This window comes from Schistocerca americana, chromosome X (assembly GCF_021461395.2).
Source record: "Schistocerca americana isolate TAMUIC-IGC-003095 chromosome X, iqSchAmer2.1, whole genome shotgun sequence".
Lineage (NCBI taxonomy): Eukaryota > Metazoa > Arthropoda > Insecta > Orthoptera > Acrididae > Schistocerca > Schistocerca americana.
In genome coordinates, this window is record NC_060130.1 from 582,330,299 (window position 1) to 582,354,250 (window position 23,952).

At 41.5% G+C, this 23,952-nt stretch overlaps 1 protein-coding gene across 1 annotated transcript; it reads left to right on the forward strand.

Annotated features, from left to right (window-relative positions):
• Positions 1–7,212: 7,212 nt before the first annotated feature.
• On the forward strand, positions 7,213–16,379 carry LOC124556189 (vitellogenin-2-like). The gene is made up of 19 exons (XM_047130184.1): positions 7,213–7,243; positions 8,742–8,887; positions 9,164–9,301; positions 9,415–9,567; positions 9,665–9,898; positions 9,987–10,678; positions 10,893–11,061; positions 11,162–11,763; positions 11,859–12,075; positions 12,161–12,377; positions 12,524–12,776; positions 12,914–13,211; positions 13,411–13,642; positions 13,723–14,016; positions 14,119–14,279; positions 14,404–14,550; positions 14,641–15,109; positions 15,192–15,373; positions 15,615–16,379. The coding sequence occupies exons 1-19, from the start codon at positions 7,213–7,215 to the stop codon at positions 16,377–16,379; spliced, it is 5,400 nt and encodes a 1,799-aa protein (XP_046986140.1).
• The last annotated feature ends 7,573 nt before the right edge of the window (positions 16,380–23,952 follow it).

Consider the following 23,952-nt stretch of genomic DNA (forward strand, 5'->3'; position numbering starts at 1 on the left):
GTGCTGACTACGTGTCAATAAATGGTTTTCTTCGAGGTACTTCATAATGTTCGAATACAATATATGTTCCAAAACCCTACTGCAAATCGACGTTAATGATATGGATCTGTAATTCAACGGATTACTCCTATTTCCCTTTTTGAGTATTGGTGTGACTTGAGCAATTTTCCAGTCTTTAGGTGCGGATCTTTCTGTGAGCGAGCGGTTGTATATAACTGCTAAATATGGAGCTATTTTATCAGCATACTCTGAGAGGAACCTTACTGGAAGCCTTGATTTATTAAGTGATTTAAGCTGCTTTGCGACACCGAGGATATCGCTGTTTATGTTTCTCATCTTGGCAGTTGTTCTTGATTGGAATTCAGGAATATTTACTTCGTCTTCTTTGGTGAAGGAGTTTTGGAAAATCGTGTTTAGTAACTCTGCTTTAGTGGCCCTGTCATCAGTGACTTCACCGTTGTTATCGCGCAGTGAAGGTATTGATTGCGTCTTGCCACTGGTGTCCTTCATGTATCACCAGAATCTCTTTGGGTTTTCTGCCAGATTTCGAGACAGAGTTTCGTTGTGGAAATTACTGAAAGCATCTCGCATTGAAGTACGCGCTATCTTTCGAACTTCTGCAAAACTTTGGCAGTCTTGGGGATTTTGCGTTCTTTTAAATTTGGCATGCTTTTTTGGCTGCTTCTGCAAGAGTGATCTGACCCGTTTTTTGTACCATGGGGGATCAATACCATCACTTATTAATTTATGTGGTATATATCTCTCAATTTCTGTCGATACTATCTCTTTGGAATCATTCCACAATTTTTCTGCGCTTATACGATCAAATCGGAAGGAGTGCAGACTGTCTCTTAAAAAGGTGTTAAGAGCATTTTTTTCAGTTTTTTAAATGGATATACATTGCGTTTCTTTTTTATGGTTGTAGGAGTTACAGTATTCATCCTAGCAGATACTGCTTTGTAGTCGCTAATCCCTGTATTCGTCACGATACTCACTATTTGTCCAGGATTATTTCTTGTTAAGAGGTCAAGTATGCTTTTGCAACCATTTACACATCGAGTGGGCTCATGAACTAGTTGTTCAAAATAATTTTCTGAGACAGCGTTCAGTACAATTTCGGATACCTTGTCCTGATCGCCAAAATAGTCTTATTCATCAAGTTATGACAGGTTTCGGGAGAACCACGTCATCAGATCTGTGGCGAGAAATATAAGATCTAAAACAAGAAAACGAGGATTGTGAAGTTTAAATCACTGTCCACGAACACTAGAGGCGCCGAGGGAAGCGACGCGTCATGTGATGCGCCGTCCAAACGGCGCTACAGCAGCACAAAAATCCTCGTCTTTAATGTATTCTTGCACGGTTATTCCTTGTCAGATCTACAAAAGCTTATGTTACTAAGATTTCTTATACAGATCAGCTAGTTTGGTAGCGTAACCAGATAGGGCTTTTAGAACGAAATAAAGTTTGTCTAAAACACTTCCTTTTCATATGATAATTAACATAACTGTTACCGACGTGAGAATTAGGTGGGACGACCTGCGATGATAGACTTAGAATCTGAATATTCATATCTGTGCATGTTTCTATGTCATTTGAATTTTTTGCAATTGATTCTGAAAGAAACAGAATCTGTTGTGTTATACTGATGACCAGTGGTTGAGATTTAAACATGGGTATAAAAACTGCTTGAAAAGTTCGCTATGTTCTTTTCAGAATATGTCACTCAGTATTTCTGAAATTTTTACTGATTGAATCAAGTACATAAGATTAAGTCTACAACTTTGCTTCTGCCGTTTTTTTTCTAAGTTCGAGGTTTTATTGTGAAAAACATACCAAGAATTTACGATTCAAAGTACTGACCATCGTACAGATATTTGGGACATCATTCGAATCCCGTGGCGGAAGAAGTGGGCGTCTTTCGAGGAGGTCAATGAATCGATCATTGCAGTTGTTCATATGACCGGAAGTGCTAGTCAACCAAGCCGTATGCCATTGATATAAAAACTACGTAGTCAGAGGGAGCAATTTCTGGACAATACAGCGGGTGCGTTCCCAAGTATGCTTAGACCGATTCTGCTACATGGGGTAGAGTATTATCACGCTGCAAAATCACCTTTCCGTTTCTACTGCTGTATTGTGGCCGTTTCTCTTTCAGTGCTCTGCTCAAACACATCAGCTGCTTTCGATAATGATCTCCAGTGATTGTTTTCGTCGGCTTCAGTAGCTTTGGAAACCTACTTTCTTCCACCGCCATGCCGATCTTAGACGGCAAAATCACCGTTCTTGAAGCGCGGAAACCAGTTTCTGTGCGTTCTTTCACTAATAAGTGCCTCATCATAGGTTTTACCTAGCATTTTATGAGCCTCGTCCGCAAATTTCTTCACGTTAAAGCAGAGAATTAAAAAACTTCCTGTAAATGATGAGAATTGGGCTCGTAAATTGACATAAAGAATCGAGAATAACTTTATGATGCAATCACAACTCGACTAATATTTTGATTGCGTTATGTTTACAAATGCCTAAGCTTATTGTATGAGTCTTACGACCTACCACCCACACCACTACTTGCTACCACTGCCATCTATTGCAAAACTGCGGAAGAAAAGCTTTAGACCTAATAAAAGTATCATCCGACACTTGAGATGCGTTATGCGTCTATGCATAGTGTCTCTGTATTTCTGTCCTTATCCATTACGTGTTTAAAGATCTATCGTTTCGTACACTTCGTTTCCAAAAAACAAACGTAAGGGGTTAACGTCCCGTCGTCGACGAAGCCGTTAGTGAAAGAGTTCAAGCTCGGCCTGGACGAGGATGGGACACGAAATCAAGTGCGATTGGGTTGTTTTAAGGGAAGAGACCATACAGCGAGGTCGTCGGTCTCATCAGATTAGGGAAGGACAGGGAAGGGCGTCGGCCGTGCCCTTTCAAAGAAACCACCCCGGCATTTGCCTGCAGCGATTTAGGGAAATCACGGAAAACCTAAATCAGGATTGTCGGACGCGGGATCAAGTGCGATCTTATGAAAGGAACTACGTAAAAATTCACGCTCATCGAGTTAGGAACACCACGAAAACCTCATGTTCCTTCTGAATGCGAATCTGGTGCCTCTAAGACTGTACTCGCTTGCCTGGTGCTTCGTTCCAGGCATTACTAAATTTTTGTCCAATGTTCCACACGCGACTATGTACATGAGTGTGGCATATGTATCCGATATGCGTATTTGTCTTATTTTGTCTTTTGATATGGAAGATGAATTGCGATGTCTGCAGTCTCTGAAGTTTGTTTAGGTACATATTTTTTTCTGCAGCTTCTTGTCAGTCAGCAGCTGCTACAGGATGGGACTTTCAGGTGAAAACTTGATTATGTCAGGAAAAAATTGAAGTAACGCTTCCGAATACAAAATCACACTACAGAGCAGCTAGACAAGTCTTCATTAATGTGGGTGCGCTTCATTCTCCTGTTAAATATTCTGCGTAATGCAAGAGTGTGAACTATAAAACAGAACCTAAAGATGTTATAAGTGGATACGCTGCGAGAAAATTGTAGGATCATTTATTTATTACATGTTATTGAGGATGGTACTATGAAAATGACCAAGAAGATCACGTAACCGAACTAAGGTATATAAGGAAAGCTAAAAGGATACGTGTGGAAGGAAAAAGAAAGAATAATAGGTTCAAACGTCCAGATAACAACAGAGTCATTAGACATAAAAGGCTAGCTCGAATTGGACACGCATGTAGCAGGAATTTGTCTGCAGCTCTTTCGAACGAACTTTCTCTGTATTTGTCTACAGTGGTTTATGGAAACCATGGTAAAACACATAGGATCTGAAATACACCCGTCCCGAATGTTAGTACTGTACCTTAATCACTATACCATCTCTGTTGGTAGGATATATAAATTGAGAATTGCATTTTCGACCGTAAGCGACGAAGAAGAGAAGTTTGGAAATCAGTGGGGCACGGTATTATGGATAATTGATAGAACGCTATCGGTAATAATGTACAGAACCCACATTCATGGCTTGATGGGCACTGGAGACAGGGACCCGAAAAAAATGAAAAATGCTATGTATGTTTTTCTTGCTGCGTGAAAACTGAAACAATTATATTGAAATAGTGCAATATAAGATTATTATCGACTGAGAATGCTTTAAAATTTTGTAATGTCATGGCGGCACGAACACAGTGGTTCTAAAGTGGATGGTCTGTAATAATAAATAAGGTGGCCAGAAGACTATATTGAAAAAGAAATTTTTAAGAAAGGTAGTCGTGTCTGGGCAATCCTAACACACGCGATTTGTTAGAAGACTATCAACAACTGTCGAAATATGTGACCCATGATTGAAATATCATCCGAAACGTGGATAGAGTAATTAAAATTACTCCAGTTGCATAACGAACTACACTAATAAGAATGACGGAAGTGATGATGACGATGATGACGCCTCAGACAAACTTAATTTTTTCACAAAGCTATAACTAATGCCTGTGACGCAGAGCCAGCTGATTTACTTTTATAATATTTATGAGTTCCTACTGCGCTTAAGACTCGTGGCGTATTTTCATGCAGCTTTCGTCCACGCAAGACCTCGTGGTGTAACGCTCCTTTCGGGCTACATAGGGGTAAAGATTCGACGACTTACATTCGTAACGTATCTATGAATTGAACTGCTGGTGTCAGAAGATACTGATCGAAACCGTTCATATTACCAGTTCTAAATGCTACCCCACCCGAACAATAACTGTCATTATACGTTTAAATCACGCTACACAGTAGTTATCCCTTCTTTCTAACGAGGTGAGGGCACGACTTTCGGATCACGAATTTACTTCAAACTTCGTACACTTTTAGTAATCCACTAGGGGAACATAATGTGCAAGCAGTAAAGAGTAATACTTACGCAATTTCGAGAAAACCATAAAAGGAATTTTATGCGTCGAATGTGTACCTGTGTGTTGTAGCTCTATGTACGGGCTCACGGCAGTCGAGAGGTTAGCGTTTAACCGTAAGCTATGAATCGTTGCATCGAGTTCCACTCAGTTATAATACATATTTTTTTCAATACCGATTTCACATAATTAACATTTCAAAGGTATAAGAATTTTTGGAAAAGCTACGTGTATCTGCATGAACTTTGAATTTGTAAGTACCACATGATGTGTTGTATCGGATTGTATCCGGCTTTTGCCTTCTTTTCGGTTGGCTCATTATCCTCATCATCGGAAAAAGCTTCAGCTTCACGGCATAGACCTTCATCATCGACTTCGTCTGAATGAATGAGGTCCTCGTCAGTAATAAGTATCTTTTGTCCTAACCTTTCGGCGGTAGACCGATTAAGTTTTCTGCAATCACCACTCCATCTGCAGAAATCGTTGCTGATGATTCTGTATCAATAAGGTCCGCTTCTTGAAGAAGACTATCATAGTGCACGAATGTATCTATTAACTGACGTTTGTCCTCTGCATTAGGCTATGCACAGAATCTTCATGACTTTCATCATCCCCAGTAGTCGAAGAATCGGGAGTCCCCTTCATTTTTGCGGCAAAAATGAAAATTTCGTCATTTTTAAAAAATTCGCACGTGCACTATTCGTTCTTGCTACATTAGCAAGGTCTCACCGTTAAGCAAGTTAACTGTCGAATGGGACCCGCCTCCATGTCAGCAGGTCGAAGCATCCAGGTGCAAAGCAGTTCTGGGTACCTTACCCGATTGCAGGCAGAAGTGATTCCGCAGTTCACGATAGATATACAGTTCAGGAATACTTTATGCTTTGAGTCGTTTACTTGTCGATTACTGTAAGTATAATATTTGTTGTAATAATTAAAATTAATAGACGGCTAAATACCACTGGAAATTCAAGAAAAGTTCAGGCACATACACCCTTTTTTTTATTGTGTTAACCTGCAAATGTCATATATCTGAAATAATACGACCAACGTTGAAAAAAATATACATTAAAAGCGCCGGACGGGGTGGCCGAGCGGATCTAGGCGCTTCAGTCTGGAACCGCGCAACCGCTACGGTCGCAGGTTCGAATCCTGCCTTGGGCATAGATGTGTGTGATGTCCTTAGGTTAGTTAGGTTTAAGTAGTTTTAAGTTCTAGCGGACTGATGACCTCAAGTGTTAAGTCCCATAGTGCTCAGAGCCATACATTAAAACAAAAATAAAAGATGGGAGGGGCTCGACCCAGCCATCCACCAGCTGCGAAAGAACACTAACCACTATTTATTTTTTATGGAATCTTCCTGGCACTCAAGGGAAAGGGTGGAGGCAAAGTGGGCAGGGGTTGCAACCTGAGGCCGGCCGAAGTGGCCGTGCGGTTCTAGGCGCAGCAGTCTGGAACCGCGAGACCGCTACGGTCGCAGGTTAGAATCCTGCCTCGGGCATGGATGTGTGTAATGTCCTTAGGTTAGTTAGGTTTAACTAGTTCAAAGTTCTAGGGGACTAATGACCTCAGACGTTGAGTCCCGTAGTGCTCAGAGCCACTTGAACCAATTTTGTAACCTGAGGCCTGGCCAGAGTGTCCCGTTCCCTCCCCCCAGGAACCAAGGAAAGTGTAGGGAACGTGGAGTAGAGGTACAAAGCACACCAATGAGACAAAATTTATTTATTTATTTTTATTTATCTTTTTTTAGCGTATTACCACCGAGTATCACTTGACCGCCGCCGTTTTGTGCTCAGAGCTGCTACGCCCAGGTACATATCCGACACGTAAAATTTCTCTTGCGATTTGCTCGAAGTTGCCTAAGTAGTATGCCTTACGACTTGCACATTGCGTTGTCCTAAAAGACTACTAAAAGTGTACATAGTCTGAAGCAAATTCGTGATCAGAACGTCGTGACCTCCCCTTGTAACTTAACACGAATTCATTAATGCATCCTAAGTTTGTTTGACAATGATAATTCTATTGCAAATGGGACGGTGCCTCTGAGGAGGAAGAAAAAAGAAAAGGTTTCCAGATGAAACTGTATTATCATACATACGGCGCGAAATGTGTCTCCGTGCGCGTTCACGCCTCTGCATGTTATCGGTTTGCTTCTGGAGGAGCGCGTTGCCAAGCAGGAGCATCTTGTGGATTCAGTAGTTCGTAGCGCGCCATTCGTGACCCGGCCGACCTGGGACGCGCTGACTGGGCTGGCAGCAGCTATAAAAGCTGGGCGCACGCTCCAGTCGGTACCAGCTGCTCCCCAGTCCTCACAGCCATGTGGGCGCTGATCCTCTTGGGGCTCCTCGGTAAGTCCCGTAGTACTCATCTGACTGTCTAACTCTAATTTGTTGCAAAGTGGCAAATTACTTTTTCCACATATGTATACTTCCCAGTATCTTAAATCTGAATGTCAGGCTAGAGCGCCAGAGAAAAATGTATTCCGTAGTTCAGAACGTGTACGATCCATACTTTGCCAGTTATTGCGAAAGTTAACTATCGTACGATCTTTGCTTGTACCGGTATCGTAATAGTTAGAACACCAAGCATTCTTGTTGCTGTGTTCACACACAGAACTACAAGTACAGGGAAAATGATTAAGCGACGTCAATTGAAGAAAGTGTACAGTCCCACTGGATATCGCTTTACATTCGATAAATTCACTAATTTCATTTCCAGTTGTGCCTCGGAACATCGAAACAATACGTTAAAAGAGTATTTCCAGTTGTATTACTCGACAGCTTTAGAACAGGTTCAGCTTATAGATGAATAGCAATCATGCTCGATTACAGAGCTTCGACGGGAAGCAGTTAATGTTCCTATTTGTTTACGGGGGACTAAAACAATGCGTTTAGTATTTTAGAAGGTAAAATGTACTAAATAGCTTATTATTTGATGTTTTAATACGTTTCTCATTCAATTACGTGACTATTGTATGCTGCTGAATACTAACAACTATGGGAAACTCTAGCCGTGAGATGATGCGAAAATGAACTATATTACACACTGGAGAATGTGAATTTGAGAAGATGTGCATTTAAAATACGTTAGGTTATTCTGGGATTTCTATAAATTTTCAACTGTAAAGGATAAATACTCTCTGAAGGAACTCCCAGCACATTCATTTCCCAAATTGGCTCTACGCTACTTGTAAATTCTTCAACTGAAGCCTTACAGATGTCTGTAGTAGACGGCCAGACAGAAACAATCCGACGATTAGCTACAACAGGTCCGTGGTAGAAGAATATCGTCTCAAAATTTAGTGTTTCAGGACGTTTTACACTTCGTGTTTACCAAGACCATACATATACAACCTCAACATTAAAAGCAACTCTGAATACGTTATCAGTACTCTGTTTGCAAACTTATTCTTTTTTTCAGTTTATCATAATATGTCCAGTATATTTGTGTTTTTTATACAGGTAAATTGGACGAATTTGTCTTCATTCTGCGTTTCTTCTTGTTTTTACAGTTGGGGCAACTGTGTCCGCTGCCGAACCAGATGGTAAGTAACTAAGTTCCACAGTTTCTTCCGATAGCGAAATTGCTTATTTTGCACAAGAGAGACTTTGTACGTCAGGTATCTGACACCAGCTCGCTTAACCACCATGGTTTGTGACGCCTGGAAACACGATTATCATACTTTTATCTTCGCATTAGCTGAATCACATTCTGTTCATTATTCTTTGGCTACTTGATATGCTACAAATAATGTTTAGGGAAACTTTGTTGGCAGCAGGCACGTGCTTAACAGCTGGTGCGACTGTCAGAAACTTCAGATCAATCGTATTATGTGTATCATTTCAGCGTGGTCCAAGGGCTACCTCTACCAGTATGAATTGAAGTCCAAGGCACTTACGGCTCTACATGAAGTCGCCAACCAGTTTTCAGGTGTGCAGATAGAAGGAAACCTACATGTCCAGCTCATAAATTCGTCAACTGTGGCCTTCCAGGTATTATAAATACTTTAATTTCAGTATTTATCAAAACAATAATGATAGGAAACAACGCTGGACGTTAGTTTTCTCTGAACGAAATTATCACAGAGAAATTATCTCTCTGTAGCAAAATATATTTTTGTGGTAAGTTTGTATGGTATTTTTATACGATTTCTCTACACTTTTAAACAGTTGCATGATTCTACATATGAATGGTCTGTTACTAATTTATTTTCAACATGAAATTTAAGAAAGATATTTACCATAAGCATGTCTGTTTCATTTCACCAGCTGGATGATTTCCGCGTGGCTGAGGTTCACCAAAATCTGTCTGGTGGCTGGGACGCTGACATTCCTGAGAGCCAGTTATCTTTCCAGAGTTTTAAACTCCCCTCCAATGTGTTCTACCTCAACTACACAAACGGAGTTGTAAGTGTGTTATACAAAATGAGTGTAATGAAAACTGCGACTGCTTGATACACGAAGTATGTCGCACCGATTACACACCTGAACTAACCACACCTTCATTTAACTTCTTCCAGATTTCTAACCTAACTGTTAGTAAGCAAGTGCCATTATGGTTCGTCAACTGGGTCAAGGGACAGGCCAGTGTATTCCAGTTGGACCTCCGGGGCTCCAACAGAGTCAGTAGGCCCGTCCCAGGCGGCGACAGTGATATCTACTGGACGATGGAGGTGCGAATATTTACTGACCTGTTAGTGATTTCAGAGAGTAGGATCATTTGATTTCGTAAGCACCTAATATTTTCCAAATTTTTTTTATATTTTCCAGGACGTCATTACCGGCAAATGTCAAACGGTATACGTGTACGATCCCTATCCCAAATATGCTGCTCTGTCCGACAATGACATCGAACCCGAGAACTGGGAGGACGACAGCAAACTGTACACCGTATCTAAAGCAGTGAACTACACGAAATGTGAGAAACGAGCTGGTTACACCTGGGGCTTGAACACTGTGACTCGCTGGGAGCCTATTGAAAACTCCGTAGGAGAAACTATATCGGTATGTTCTGGATTTTATTTGGCAACTGAATGTGAACATTGTACACGAATCCTGTCGAATGCTTATTTAAGAATTTTCTTTTCTCCAGCGCTCGTCGAACACAGAGGCCGTTATCAGTGGTTCCATTCGGAAGTACACAATCCAGAAGTCGGTAACGACGAACAGAGTCATTCTGAACCCACTGGTATACAACCAACAGAAGGGCATGCTCGGAAGTCAGATGAAAATCACTTTGCAGAGGAAGATTAAGTCTGACAAACCCATTCCGCAAATCTCGGACCCCGTGACCTACGACGACCTTGTTTACGAGTACAAGGAGATGTTTCCACTGAAACACGCTGACGAAGCTCAGGGCAGAGGCTACAGCGACGAACTCAGCGAAGAGTCTGAGGAACGGGCTTACAGGCCTAGGAGACAGTTCAAGCGTGCGGTTTGGGACAATGCCGACGAATCCGACAGCAGCAGCAGCAGCAGCGAAGAGGATCTTGAAATTCCCGAGCCCGATCTTTTGCAACCGCCTTTGCTACCGTTCAGCAACATGGAGCAGCCTCAAGACAAGCCAGACATCAGCGTTATCATTGAACTGGTTGAGAAGATTGCTCGTCAGCTTCAAGAGCCTAGCAGCATCCCATCAAGCGACACGCTAGCCTCATTCCAGATCCTCAACAGAGAGCTGATGAAATACGGCGTATCGCCTCTGCGCCAAATAGCTAACAAGCTTTATGCACCGTACCCAGCAGATTCGCACAGCTACCCGCAATCTGTAAAATACACCCAGTGGTAAGTCTCAGTGTTATTCACGACTTTTGTTTCTACAATAAAACATGTTCCAAGACTGTTCTAAGTATAGATTGTTCCCGGTGTACAAATATGTCAACATGTTTGAAGTTACGTTTTGACGCCACCGCCATATATATAAGTAACATCTCAATCCAACTACAATGAACTAAACACTTTACTTATATATAAATCGATTTGTATTCGTTTATTTCAGGGTTGTCTTCATCAATGCCCTTTCACAGTCGGGCACTGGACCAGCAATCAGAACTATTAACGAGCAGATCAAACTGCAGAAGCTTCGAGGACGCCTTGCCGCTAACGCCATCGGAAATATTCCGCGCAGTGCTCTGTACCCCAACAAAGCATTCCTCAAGGAATTCTTCGTAAGTATCACCGAGTGGTGAGGACACTGAGCATAATCTGTAGAGTGATTTAAGGTCATTTATCGTTCGTAACATGATCGTGCATCTGTTCATTTTACAGATGATAGTGAAGAACACAGAGAAGTATAGTCCTGAGAACGCAACTGCTCTTCTGGGATTTGGTAACCTCCTGCGCCTCGCTATCGTTGACAGAGACAGTTCTCACAATCTCTACCCAGTTCACTTATACGGCAAGTTAGACAGTCCGAGCGAGTCTGAGCTCCAAGCATACGTGAAGTACCTGGGTAACCTCCTCAACCGTGCTGTTCAAAATGCTGACAGTGTCGGTATTCAAGTATACACCAGAGCCCTGGGAAATATCGGACACCCATACATCCTGAGACCTCTACTGCCGTATATCCTGGGAGAGAAGCAGGTCTCCAACTTCCAACGACTTCTGATGGTACTGGCTCTCGACAGGGTTGCTGAACTCTATCCCCAAATAGTGAGACCAGTTTTGGTCCAGATTTACCAGAGCACTGGCGAAACACACCAGATCCGCAGCACTGCAGTTTTGCTTATCATGGGTTCCAAACCTTCGGCAAGTGTCCTGCAGAGGCTGGCTCAGTTTTCGAAGCAAGATCCCAGCCCTCACGTCGTCTCTGTTGTCAAGACAGCTATTCAGAGTGCTGCCAGACTGACAACCCCTGAAAATGAGGAACTGTGAGTAAAGTTACCTTCCTACATACTGTCAAAATGGCGTAGCTCGTCGTATGATGAAAATGGGCGCTTCATTAACCATTTCTTCTATTTTACAGAGCCAGAAGTGCTATGGCAGCCGTCAATATGCTGAGCCAAAATAAAACCGCGGTACAGTACTCGGCCAAGCATTTACAAGATTACTTAATTCGTGAGATGGCATTATCATACGATCTGAAGTACAGCCAGCTCGGCAGTAAGGACACACTTATACCTAATGCACTGTACGCTGGTCTGAAACTGAACATTGGAGGATTCGAGCACCTTGCAGGAGAAGTAAGTTCAGATCTCAATCACGTGAAGCGCTTTTGCATTTTAATAAATACGTATAGTCAATACATTCTATTCACTTTGGTTCTAGGCACAAGCTGCAGTTAGCAGCATTAAGACCCTACAACATCTGCTTAGATACATCATTGTAGAAGGAGATGAAAATGAGAATCAACCAACGAAGGATCCAGTTATCAACATCGTATCTGACTTGAGGGAACAACTTGAGGGTCAAATAGCAGGAAACGTTCTGGCCCATCCGTCTATAATTGCCTTTGACAACAACACAATTGACTCATGGGTGGAAGGTAAGCACATATTTGCCGAGTATATTTTTTAAACGAGAGTGGTTACTTTTTTATTCATTTACTACCTCATAAAGCAACACGACCCTGTTTAGTCTCCTATCACCGCTGGCCGGTTTTTATGAATCTTTTTTTTTTCTCGTTTGTAGCTATCAGGAAGAATGTCAGCAGGCTACAGAATGGGCTGCCTTTTAACTGCACTAGTATTGTAAGCGCAGTTGATGTCAGGATCTTTTTCCCCAACGCTCTGGGATTCCCAAGCTCCATCGCATACGAGACTCCAGTTCTCTACTCAGTTGGCGGAGAACTGCGCCTGAAGACTTCACCAAAACTCAACAGTGCTCCTAAGGGCCACCTGGCCTGGCCGACCGTATGGAATATCACTGCAGATGTGAGGGCTGTGTAAGTATTTATAACAAAAGTTATTTTCTTGGTGTCTCTTCAACGAAAATACACGTGTTTTAATGAAAATTTATGCGTTATGCAACTAATAAGATGTTGTGGCGCTATATTCTGAATTTCAATTTCTCTGCTTGTAGATACTCAAGAAGAAGCTCAGGATCCATTTTATTCACTGTCCTCCCTCTCGACAAGAGTTATTCTGCCGGATATGTTCAGAACCAGCAATATCAAGTACCAGTAAGACTCCTCGTCAACGTTGATCTCGAAGACAGTGGCACATATGTGAAACTACAGCCCATCGACAAGAACCACAGGTACCAGCTGTCACACATGAGCAGCGTTCCTTACACAACGATCTACCGCATGTCCCCCGTGGAAATTGCTGCTCTTGCGGCGCCAGAAACTGAAATAGTTCACACTCGCAAGCCGCGCTCGGTAAGTAAACAGTAATGGTTGGTGCTATGTATTTCAAACTACTGAGCGCAAAGCTCGATACCTATGTTTTCTATATACGAAACGTAAAGTGGTCGACAATAATGAATTTTGAATTTCTATCACAACTTGCTGTACGCTCTAGTTAACAAGAAGAGAGTGTTCTTAGTGTAAATCTCTGACAAACGCTACTTTTCTGCAGTGGAAGGCTCAGTACGGAAGATCAACTGGTATGGTGTATTCCGTAGAGTACAACTCGGAAAAGGATTACGATGCCATGTACGAGAGATACAAAAAATATGCAAACCACGATGCCCTTTCTGCTATCTTGTTCTTCAATGCGGAGCAGCAGGTCTACTACAGCAACATCAGCCTTTACTATGAGCCAGAAAAGTCCACCTCCAAAGCCGTGGAACTCAGTGTCCACTGTTACGGTAAATAGAGAAGAAATTGCAAGTGCTGTTTTTCTTATCTTTGTTGGTACCTGTGTTATAAAGCACAACTCTGTTGACAGAGGGAATCCCTTGGTCCTCATCACGCCGTCGACCTGAGCAATCTGAAGAGTCACAGGAGTCTGAAGACCAGCCCGAGTCCAGGGTAGCGTCGGAGGAGGTGTCTGACGAACCAGAGAGCGCTGAGTCAAGCCATGAGAAGTACTACAGATCCAAACGAGGAGCAATATTCTGGGGAAGAGGCAAGCACAGGAGACAAGCCTCTGGTCAAAACAGAGCCGCACTGAGTAACGTGAATCCCAACGAATCACATAAGGAACTGCTACAGAAATTGAAGGAACAAGGAATTCCGAAGAGTAAGCTATATTCCAATAGTACTTAATATTTCAAGACTTCACCAACAGAATTACGTCTGATTCACGCTTTTCTAGATATAAAGCGCATTCCAATAATTTCAGGTGTCATCACGAAGGCGCTGTCGGTTGGAGTGAATTTTGTAGAAGGCAAAGGCGCTTCTTCGCTGCTGGCAATCGTCTGGAGTTCCAGTCCGGTGACCAGCAAATCGCAACTGCTCGCTTTCGCGTCAGTTAAAGGAGCACAGGCTAACTCACCTTACCAGGTACTTAAAATACTGGCCAAAGAACAGCAATAAGCGTTTTAAATATAGTTTAGAATAATATACCAACTGCAATAAGTGTTTTAAATATTGTTTAAAGTTATGTACCCTATAAATTTACTTGCAGGTTTGTGTGGAGGCACAATCCGTGTTCCCCAACGTTCCATTTATGAACTTGGAGAAAGCTCTGAAGACCAATCCAAACTCGTCTGTATATATCAAACTAGATTCTGGAGAAGGCACGTGCTTGTCAGGAATGTCAGTTCAGGCCAATGTAAGTTAATAGATCACAACTATTAGAAAAATGTAGGGAGCAATCAATAGGGGTGTGGACACTTATTCTTGCATTTGTTTCCACTTTCAGCTTGATATTGGAAGAAGCCAAAGCATGTACCAATACCTGCAGAAGTCTAGACTCGTGGCGCAATGCAGATCTCAAATGAAGGAGGATAACTACGTACTGCCTGCATGTCGTAACGCCACAATTAAGGCTGGTGTGCTCAACAATTACGACCTAGAGGTCGAGTATCACAATATTCCGGAAGCATTGAAGCATTCGATTTACAGAGCTTACTCCAACCTGGATTACGCTTATTTCCTTTATGGATCACAAAACGTCGTAAATGGTACCGGTGCTCCTGGAAAACTGTATGCCAATCTTATAGTCGCACCCAACATGCGCTCGCTCAACTTCTCCTTCTCATCTGCATACTTGGACGCCGCCTACGACAACGTTCGCCTCGTGATGCCCGTAGCAAAAGCCATCGTCAGCCATCCTCTCTTGCCCAGAGCAGAACGCGTGGCTAACTACTACACCAACTGGCAGTATAACGGTGAGATACTAGATCATAAAAATATGCGATGTTTTCTTTGAGCGAATGAATAGTATTAGATGACATACTGTTTCCTTTGTAGCAACCTGCAGCGTGGATTCTTCCTACATTAAGACTTACGACAATCTAACATACCCGTTCGAGTGGAAGAGCCCCTGCTGGAGAATCCTGCTCGCCACAGCTCGTCAGCGCGACATGAAACCATCCCCACTTGTCCCGTCACCTAACGTCACAGTGATGGCTCGGCAAATCTCAGACAAGAGGGTAAGTCGTTAACGTCTTGATCTACAGATATTTTATCCTGGCACTTAGCGTCTAATTTAGTATTTGATTTGAGAGAGAAATAATAGTCAAAAAAGAAAATTAGTCGACTTCAGAAGTATTTCAGCTTCAAGTTTCTTCGGGAAGTGTACGATTACTCTTTTGCACTTTTGTTTTCACTCGATGGTTGCACCTCTATCTATAAACGGTGATGTATTTATAATCCGTGTCGTGTTTGTTACAGGAAGTCAGAGTGCTGGTCGATGACAACGTTGTGTCACTAGCATACCAGTCGGGCAAGTACATGCTCAGAGCCAACGGCCAGGCCGCTGCCGTCTCTCAGTCAGAGGTGACGGGGCTGAACGACAAGGAAGGAGAGCTGCTGGTGCTGGCCTACGCCCTCCCAGACTCTGTCAGGATGGAAATACAGGATCTCATCATCTACTTTGACCAGCAGCGTGTACTGTTACAACCGAGCGACATTTACAGGCGAGCAGTGCGCGGTCTCTGCGGTACCTTCGACGGCAAACGACAGACGGACTTCAAACTTCCGGCCAACTGCATTGTGCGGAACGTCACGGCGTTCATCGAAGCCTACACGTATGGTGACAAATGCGCAGCTCCTCGCAGAGCACAGCCGAAGCAATGCTATGAGGAGAAGATCATTCCTGGAAATCAAACTACTCCCGAGCCAGTAACTGACGCATCATGCGTCTCACTCCAGAACAGGGTTGTGCTGCGGGGTCAGAAAGTCTGCATAAGCCGAAAGCGTCTGCCGATGTGCAAATGGGAATGCAAGGCAGTAGACACCGTCGACAAGGTGGTTCCATTCCGCTGCTTCTCCAGATCTGAGACTATTGAAACTGTCGCCGCTCAAGCTCAACGGGGACGCCAAGTTGACCTCTACAGCATACCAATTGAAGGCGACGATACCAATATCGAGGTTTCGGTAGCAACTGCCTGCACACGTCTGGAGGAGTCAGGAGAAAGCGATAGTGACGAAAATTAACAGCCTCATTTTAAACGCTAACGAAAAAGCACTATTCGACCAAAACAATATGTACTAAAACTGTGCAAATAAAATCTCTTTAGACGATACAGCATATTTCATTTTTTTCCTCTTCCACTCTCTTTCGGTCTTGTATTTGGCAAGTTCAATGAGAGTAATAACAGAATTAGTGCAATTTACTTTTCTGCACTGAATTACTTACCCTGTAAAGCTCACAGAGAAATTAATTCTGTAATTTTTGATCTATTCGCCGTTATCATTCAGACACAAATCCCCTGAAATAATACTCACAATATATTACCCATTACAGTAGAGAGTGAAGGCACATAAGCTGTAACTAACAATTTCTGTACTAAAGTAACTTCTATCAAACTAAAATTATTTGACGATTCATAAATTGTAAAGTTTCAAATAGTTCAGAAATTACAAATTGAACACTTATCGCTTATTCATTCATTATCCGCCTCATTGAAATATTCAGTGGCATATGTTGTAGTAAAAGCTGAAGTAACTGCACTGCGCGATGGACGGTATTGTTGCAGTCCTAAGACTGATTTAATGCAGCTCTCCACCCTAATCAAGCCTGTGCAAGCCTCTTCGTTTCCGAATAACTAGTGCAACCTACATCCATTTCAAACTGCTTACTGTAGTCATCCTTCGGTCTCCCTCTACAGTTTTTTCCCCCACACTTCCTTCCACTACCAAATCGACGATTCCCTGAAGCCTCAGATTGTATCCTATCAACTGATTCCTTCTATTTGTCATGTTTAGCCATAGATTTTATTTTTCTCCAATTAGATACAGTTCCCCTCGTTGGTTACTCGATCTACCCATTTAACCTTCATCATTCTTCTGTAACACCACATTTCAAAAGTTCCTATTCTTTTTTTTTTTCTGAGCTACTTATCGTCCACGTTTCACTTTCACGCAAGGCTACATTCCATGCACCTTCAGAAAGGACACCTTAACATTGAATTTATGTTAGATGTTAACAAGTTCCTCTCTTTTCAGGAATGGTTTCCCTTGCTACAGTCAGCCTACATTTTGTATCCTCTCTACTTCGGCCATCACCAGCTATTTTGCCACTCAAGTAGCAAAAGTCATGTACTACTTTTAGTATTTCATTTCCTAATCTGATTCCTTCGCCACCATCTGATTTAATTCCGCTGCATTCCATTATCTTTGTTTTACTTTTAAACGGAGGGAGATTGGATTTAACGTCCAATCGACATCGAGGTCATTAGAGACGGAGCACAAGCTAGGATTGTATCACTATGGGGAAGGAAATCAGCCGTGCCATTTTAAAGGAAACATCCCGTCATTTGCATGGGGCGATTTAGAGAAACCACGGAAAACCTAAATATGACCGGACGTGGGTTTGAGTCGTCGTCCTCCCGAATGTGAGTCCAGTGCGCCAACCACTGCTACACCTTGCTCGGTCTGTTTTACTTTCGTTTTAGTTTTGTTAATGTTAACCGTATAACATCTTTTCAAGACATTAACCATTCCGTTCAACTGATTTTTGAGTCCTTTGCTGTCTCTGACAGGATTTCAATATCATCGACAAATCTTAAAGCTTTCATTTCCTCTCCCTAAACTTAATTCCAGTTTCAAGATTCTCCTTGATTTCATTTACTGCTTGCTCAACGTACAGACTGAATAACATCTGAGATAGGTTTCAGCCCTGTCTCACTCACTTCTCTACCACTGCTTCCCTTTCACGTCCTTCGACTCTTATAATTGCAGTCAGGTTCCTCTATAAGATGCAAATTACATTTAGCTCCCTGTATCTTATCCCTGATAGTTCCAAAATTTCAAGGAGTGTATTCCAGTAAACATTCTCGAAAGCCTCTTTTAAATCTACAAATATAATGAACGAAGGTCCGCCTTTCTGTCGTCTAAGACCAATCGCATGGTAAGCGTTGCCTCGCGTTCCTACGCTTCTCTGGAACACAAACTGATCTCCGAGGTCACCTTCTACCAGTTTTTCCATTCTTCTGTAAATAAAAATACCATAAAAATGAACAATTTTGACAGCTTTTATGGATATGATTGCATGCCAAACGCATATGCTTTGAACTGTCATTCATCAAACACGTCCGAGGATGACTCACAGATGGTTATGAGGAACATGTCTTACATACATTTGAATATTTTACTGTGCAATAACGCTCATTTATTACGCGGAGGGGCGTAGATATAGCGAGCTTTGCTACTCCTACAATTAAATGGGGATAATTTTTAAGAGAACTTTAGCAATCAAACCTATGATAACAAAAACGTCTGAATGGACAGAAAACGTAAACACTTGTTACTGTGAATAAATTAGAAAATTTGAGAGGCTATCTCGCATTGTGGTATTGAGGGTAACAAACGACACATTTTACTTTAAGACGCTCTAAAGCTCGTCAGCAAAATAAATTGTTATTTCGTCATCTAAGCTAATGAACAATACTTAGTCTGGTCTTCACCCAGTCTGAATACATTCTGACGGTGTAATGTGAGCATGTTGATCTCAGTTTCCCTAGTACTACTGACCACTGAAATACAGTAGCTTTAATGCATTGTGTTCCATTTACGATGGGATAGGTTAATACATAATTTCTACTTTACTTTATTAACCACAGTATTAAGTGATTTTCCTTTTAGGCAACATGATGAAGATAGTGAGACTGTTTACTGAGATATGCTGTGAAACAACTCCAATCACTAAATTTATGGTATATTTAAACCATTTATTGTACGTTCCCACTGTCACTTTGAACAAAACGTTGTCCTTAAAATAGCTGCTGCCCACGAATCAGGTGGATTACTGGTCATCTTGAGAACCTTTATAAATGACACGGTTTCCTTCAACAAGAAACAAACATGAATGATAAAGATTGGAAACATAAATGAAGACAGTAGCTTAACTCATTAAAAAAGCAACAGGATGAATGTAGGGTTCACACACAATAAAATATTCCAGTTCTTTTCTGGAATTTTTTTCTTTCTTGCATATCATTAAATATGATCCGTTTCGAATTTCATTTTACTATCTGCTTTTAGTGGCACAATCACAGAATTTTTGAAGCTCCGCTATTTGAATAAGAATACTTGAGAATAATATCTCACAATGTCACGGTATGTTTTAACATAAATTGGTGGCTCAAAGTGACGCTCTAAAGCAAAGATTTATCACCCATTTCATCATTGCTAATAGGTCTACTTTCAAAAATGTTCTAGCAGATCAGGTACAACAAATTTGATAAATACTTGCTACAGAAAAAGATATTCAGTAGCAAACAGTTAATATTTCAAACAGGTCTGTTAACTGAACTGGCTGTATTTACCTTGACAGATTTGTATTGGAATCGGTAATGAGAAATTATTAACAACGGGAATACTTTGTGAAGAGTCTAAGACTCTTAAGTATGTGAAGCCTTGTATCCTCAAGGAAAATTAAAAAAAAATGGGATATTAGACACAACATGTTCAAGGTTATTATTTTATCTACAGAACAGAATGCTTAATACATCAGTTTCGTGTTTATCACATACTAATAAGCACTCGTAAGTTGAAGAGTTGAACATGGCGTACCACAGGGTTGTATTGTGGGACCCCTGTTGCTTCTGAAATACGTAAATAATCCTCCACTTGAAGGTCAGAAGGAGGTAAAAGTAAAAGGATAAAATGTAGAACCAGTCCTCGTCTGTCTGTCTGTCTGTCTCTCTCTCTCTCTCTCTCTCTCTCTCTTCCGTGGGGTTTCTACAACTGTCGCTACATCCCACATACCTGTCACTGTCGATGTCTATTTTCCATGCTTCCTCGTCTTCTTCTATGTCTCTTTTTCTCATGGCCTCTTTTATCTCATCTAACGAAGCAATCTTCGGTCTTCCACTTATCCTTCCTCTTTGAGGATAGTTCATCAAGATCTTCTTTGGCCATCCATCACGTGTCATTCCCATTGTATGCCCATACCAAGCGTGTTGCCGTTCTTCCATTTTAAATGTGATGCTTTTCTCAGTCTGTGTCATTTTCCGAATCGATGTATTTATTACGTGGTCTCGGCGAGATGTTCTACACCATCTTCTGAGATAGTTCGTTTCTACAACTCTAAATTTGTTGTTATTTTTTCCTAGTAAGCTCACAGCACTCACATCTATAAGCCGTTATACGCTCTACAATAATTCTACAGAGCATCGTCGTTACTTTCCTGCTTATCTTAGCAGACCATAACAAAGGGTTTAGATTCTGTATTGCTGCTTTCCCATGGGCTACTCGTTGTTGTATTTCCCAATTACTTATTCTGTCTTCTGAAAGGATGTTATCCAAGTATTTAAATTTCTTACATTCCTTGATGTGTTGGCCCTCTATTTTTAAGTTTCCTGTATTCTCTCCACTGCACATGTATTTAGTTTTTTGAAAATTTACTTTCAGTTCCACTTATCATATCTTCCCAACAATTTTCTTAACATGAAGCAGATACTAACTTCTTCACTAGCCACCATTATCTAATCATATGGGAACAACAAGGTGTACAAACATTGACCCTTTGTTGACTGAATGCCAATTCCTGCACATTTTCTACTCTACAGCTCTAAGGCTTTCTGGATGTATACTTTAAACAGTGTAGGAGATAAGCAGCATCCCTGTTTTAATCATTTTCGAATTCTGAAAGGCAGTGACGAAATTTTTGTTCCCCACTTTGATTACACACTTTGCAAACTTGTATAGATTTCCTATATTTTATGTCTTTTCAAGCTCAGTCCCTCGCAGGGCCGTAAACAGCTTCTACAGCCGCACAGTGTCATATGCCTTCTCGAGACCTATGAACATTAAATGGCTTCTCAGATTCCTTTCCAGTCTCTTTGTCATTAGTTGTCATAAAGTAAAAATGTTGTCATTAGAAGATCTTCTCTTACGGAATGCAGTTTGTTCATCAACGTCCATCAATATCAATCAATAACCCAACCGTACAATCTACAAATAAAGTTTTTAACATTGACCCTCGATGATTTCCACATACCTTCTTATTACCATTCTTGTAAGTTGGACATAGAAATGCCAAATTCCATTTCTTGGGCACTTCTTCTGGCTCTAACTTGCATGCATTAAACAATTTGCTCAAACTTTTTCATAACACATTCGCCTCATACTTCATTAATTTTACTGATATGTTTCCTGGTTCAGGAGATTTTCAATTTTCCATTTCTTTCACATGTCTTACAACTTCTGTTGTAGTTATTGGGTCTACATTTCCCACAGGTAACTGATTCTCGAAATCCGATTATATGTCTTTATATCCGGTTCTCTCTACCATTAGCAGTGTCTTGAAATGATTTTCCCACCCTCTAATGCCAATAGCAGTTATTTTGCTCCCTCTTTCACATCTCTTTTTAAACTCTTCTCTGTTTTCCAGGCTTCTGCTACCTTTGTACCTCTCATACATCTGTCTTCTCACGTTTCTTTTCCCACATCTCATTTTACCAGTTAATACTTCCTTTTCTAACCACCCTGTTTATTTCCACATATCTTTTCTACCCTCCATGTTGTAAGGTCGCAGATTGAATGAATATCAATTTCGCACCCTACATGAAAGATTTTACATGTAACAAGTAGATGAGTATGTCACGTGACATACTTCAGCAGTAATGAGCAGATTTGCCTATTAAAATGTACAGTATGTAATGCAAAGAGATGACACTCGTTTCGACGGTATTAACATACTGAACCCAAATCTTGCATGTCAATGAGCAAAAGGTGCAAAAAGCAGCTGGAGGAAACATTTTAGTTTGGGGGCAGATGCAAATTGTGCCATCACAGACCGAGTACAATGGAACGCTTTTAAAAAAACGGGATTGGTGACCCGTGGCGAAAGGGACAATGAACACGCCAGAAGATACATCGAGGAGAGCATGTAGCACGCCAGCGGTGCTTGTTACTGAGAAATGCTTTAGAAATCTGCATTGGGGGATTTCCAGATAGATACAAACAGACCAATGATGCAGCTGATCACGTGAAATGCCTATGGTGCGCCCATGTTGTATGCGTGTAACTCTAAGGTGTCAGGAGCGGGTACAAGATCTCCGATTGGCTGGAAAGTAGAAAGGGGCGAAATTTGGACGCAGTTTGAATGTAGGCCTTTTGCAATTGGCAGAGGTAGTTTCCACAAGATGAAAGGAACATTCTCATTGATCTGAAAAAGTCGTGACGTGAAACGCGAAAGGACACAGGTGGGGGTCAGTTCGCTACAAAAGACACAAGCCCAAAAACTTCGGGGACTCTCCTCTGAACGAACGTCAAGTGTAAAACAGGGCACATCACTCTCTGTAAGACGCCAAAAGAGGAATTTTGTGTGAACACTCCGTTCACTTCGGCTGACATTCAGCTAGAAATTAACTGAAGAGTCGTTGAGCTCCAACAGCAGAGAAACGAAACAGCCACATAGTTAATTTTTCTTGCAAGAACTGAGAGGGCATTGTAGTATACATGCTACTCTATCTATGCACGTGTATATCGCCATATTTCCAGACTAGGGATGAGTGCATATTTTCTCGCCTAACGAGAAACATAGGACAGTTTCTGCTGATAAAATCAGTAAAGATTTTGATTAGTTTTTATAAGATTTTCAGAGCGCGAGAGCAGCCCTGCAGCCGACAGCTCATTGCAGATAAGGTAAATGCTGCTAGTAGAGGCGTAAACTTGTTGGTTCACCAGCTTGCATCCACTGTGAACTCATCTTGTCATAAAAATTAACCATCCTCCATATACTTGACTGTCATCCTTAATAGTACCGAACTGAGAACCAGAATTGGAGGATTTGTCATAATATTGGCCAACTTCAACTCGTAGAGAGCCTTCTATTTAAATGTGAAATTGTTGTGTTCAGTGTAATTTTGGCAAAACAGGACATAACGCGTTATCTTGACAACTGTTCTAACATTGTCATGTCATAACCTATGTAAATTCGTGTACCCCTTTGACAAAAATTCTGTAATTAAAGAGATTGTGTACAGCTAAACACCAATGTCCTCTGTCCCAGAATAAGGGTCCACTCCTAACCCCAGTCAGTGAGGTTAGAGACGCTAATGCACTCACAGGGTGTTTTTACTGATGTCTGACAAATGTGAAAAGGAGTAGAGTGTCAGAAGGCTCCTCATCCTCAGCCAACTGTCATACATGTTCTTCTTCATTTTTATCTTTTCCCCTAAGTTCTCCATCCACCTCTCTGGAATTTGTTTTCTTTCTTCGCTTTGTTGTCCCATTACTTCATATGCTGCCTCGTCAATGCATCTTTTAATCCTTTGATATTTCCCTAGCATTTGTGCCTTCATCAAAACCTTGCAGTTTTCTAGCTCGTCTGAGTTTATGAAAAAATGTAGCACTTTTATCTTTGAGACTATTTTCACTATGTTTAACAGCATCCAGCATTTTAATGGGAGCGCTGTATTCCTAAGGTACCTTTACCCCCATGATGGATGACAAACTTTGCTCAAAGCAGGAACTGGTCAGAGCCCCATTCTGGGACTCCTGTACACCCTTACATCACTCACTCTAGCATCAGAATTTTTCTTTTGTGTTATGTAATCTA

Coding starts and splice junctions, on each gene's coding strand:
- LOC124556189 (XM_047130184.1), top strand. CDS start 7,213: ATGTGGGCGCTGATCCTCTTGGGGCTCCTCG. Junction 15,110..15,191: donor CACCAACTGGCAGTATAACG/GTGAGATACTAG, acceptor TTTCCTTTGTAG/CAACCTGCAGCGTGGATTCT. Junction 15,374..15,614: donor GGCAAATCTCAGACAAGAGG/GTAAGTCGTTAA, acceptor TGTTTGTTACAG/GAAGTCAGAGTGCTGGTCGA.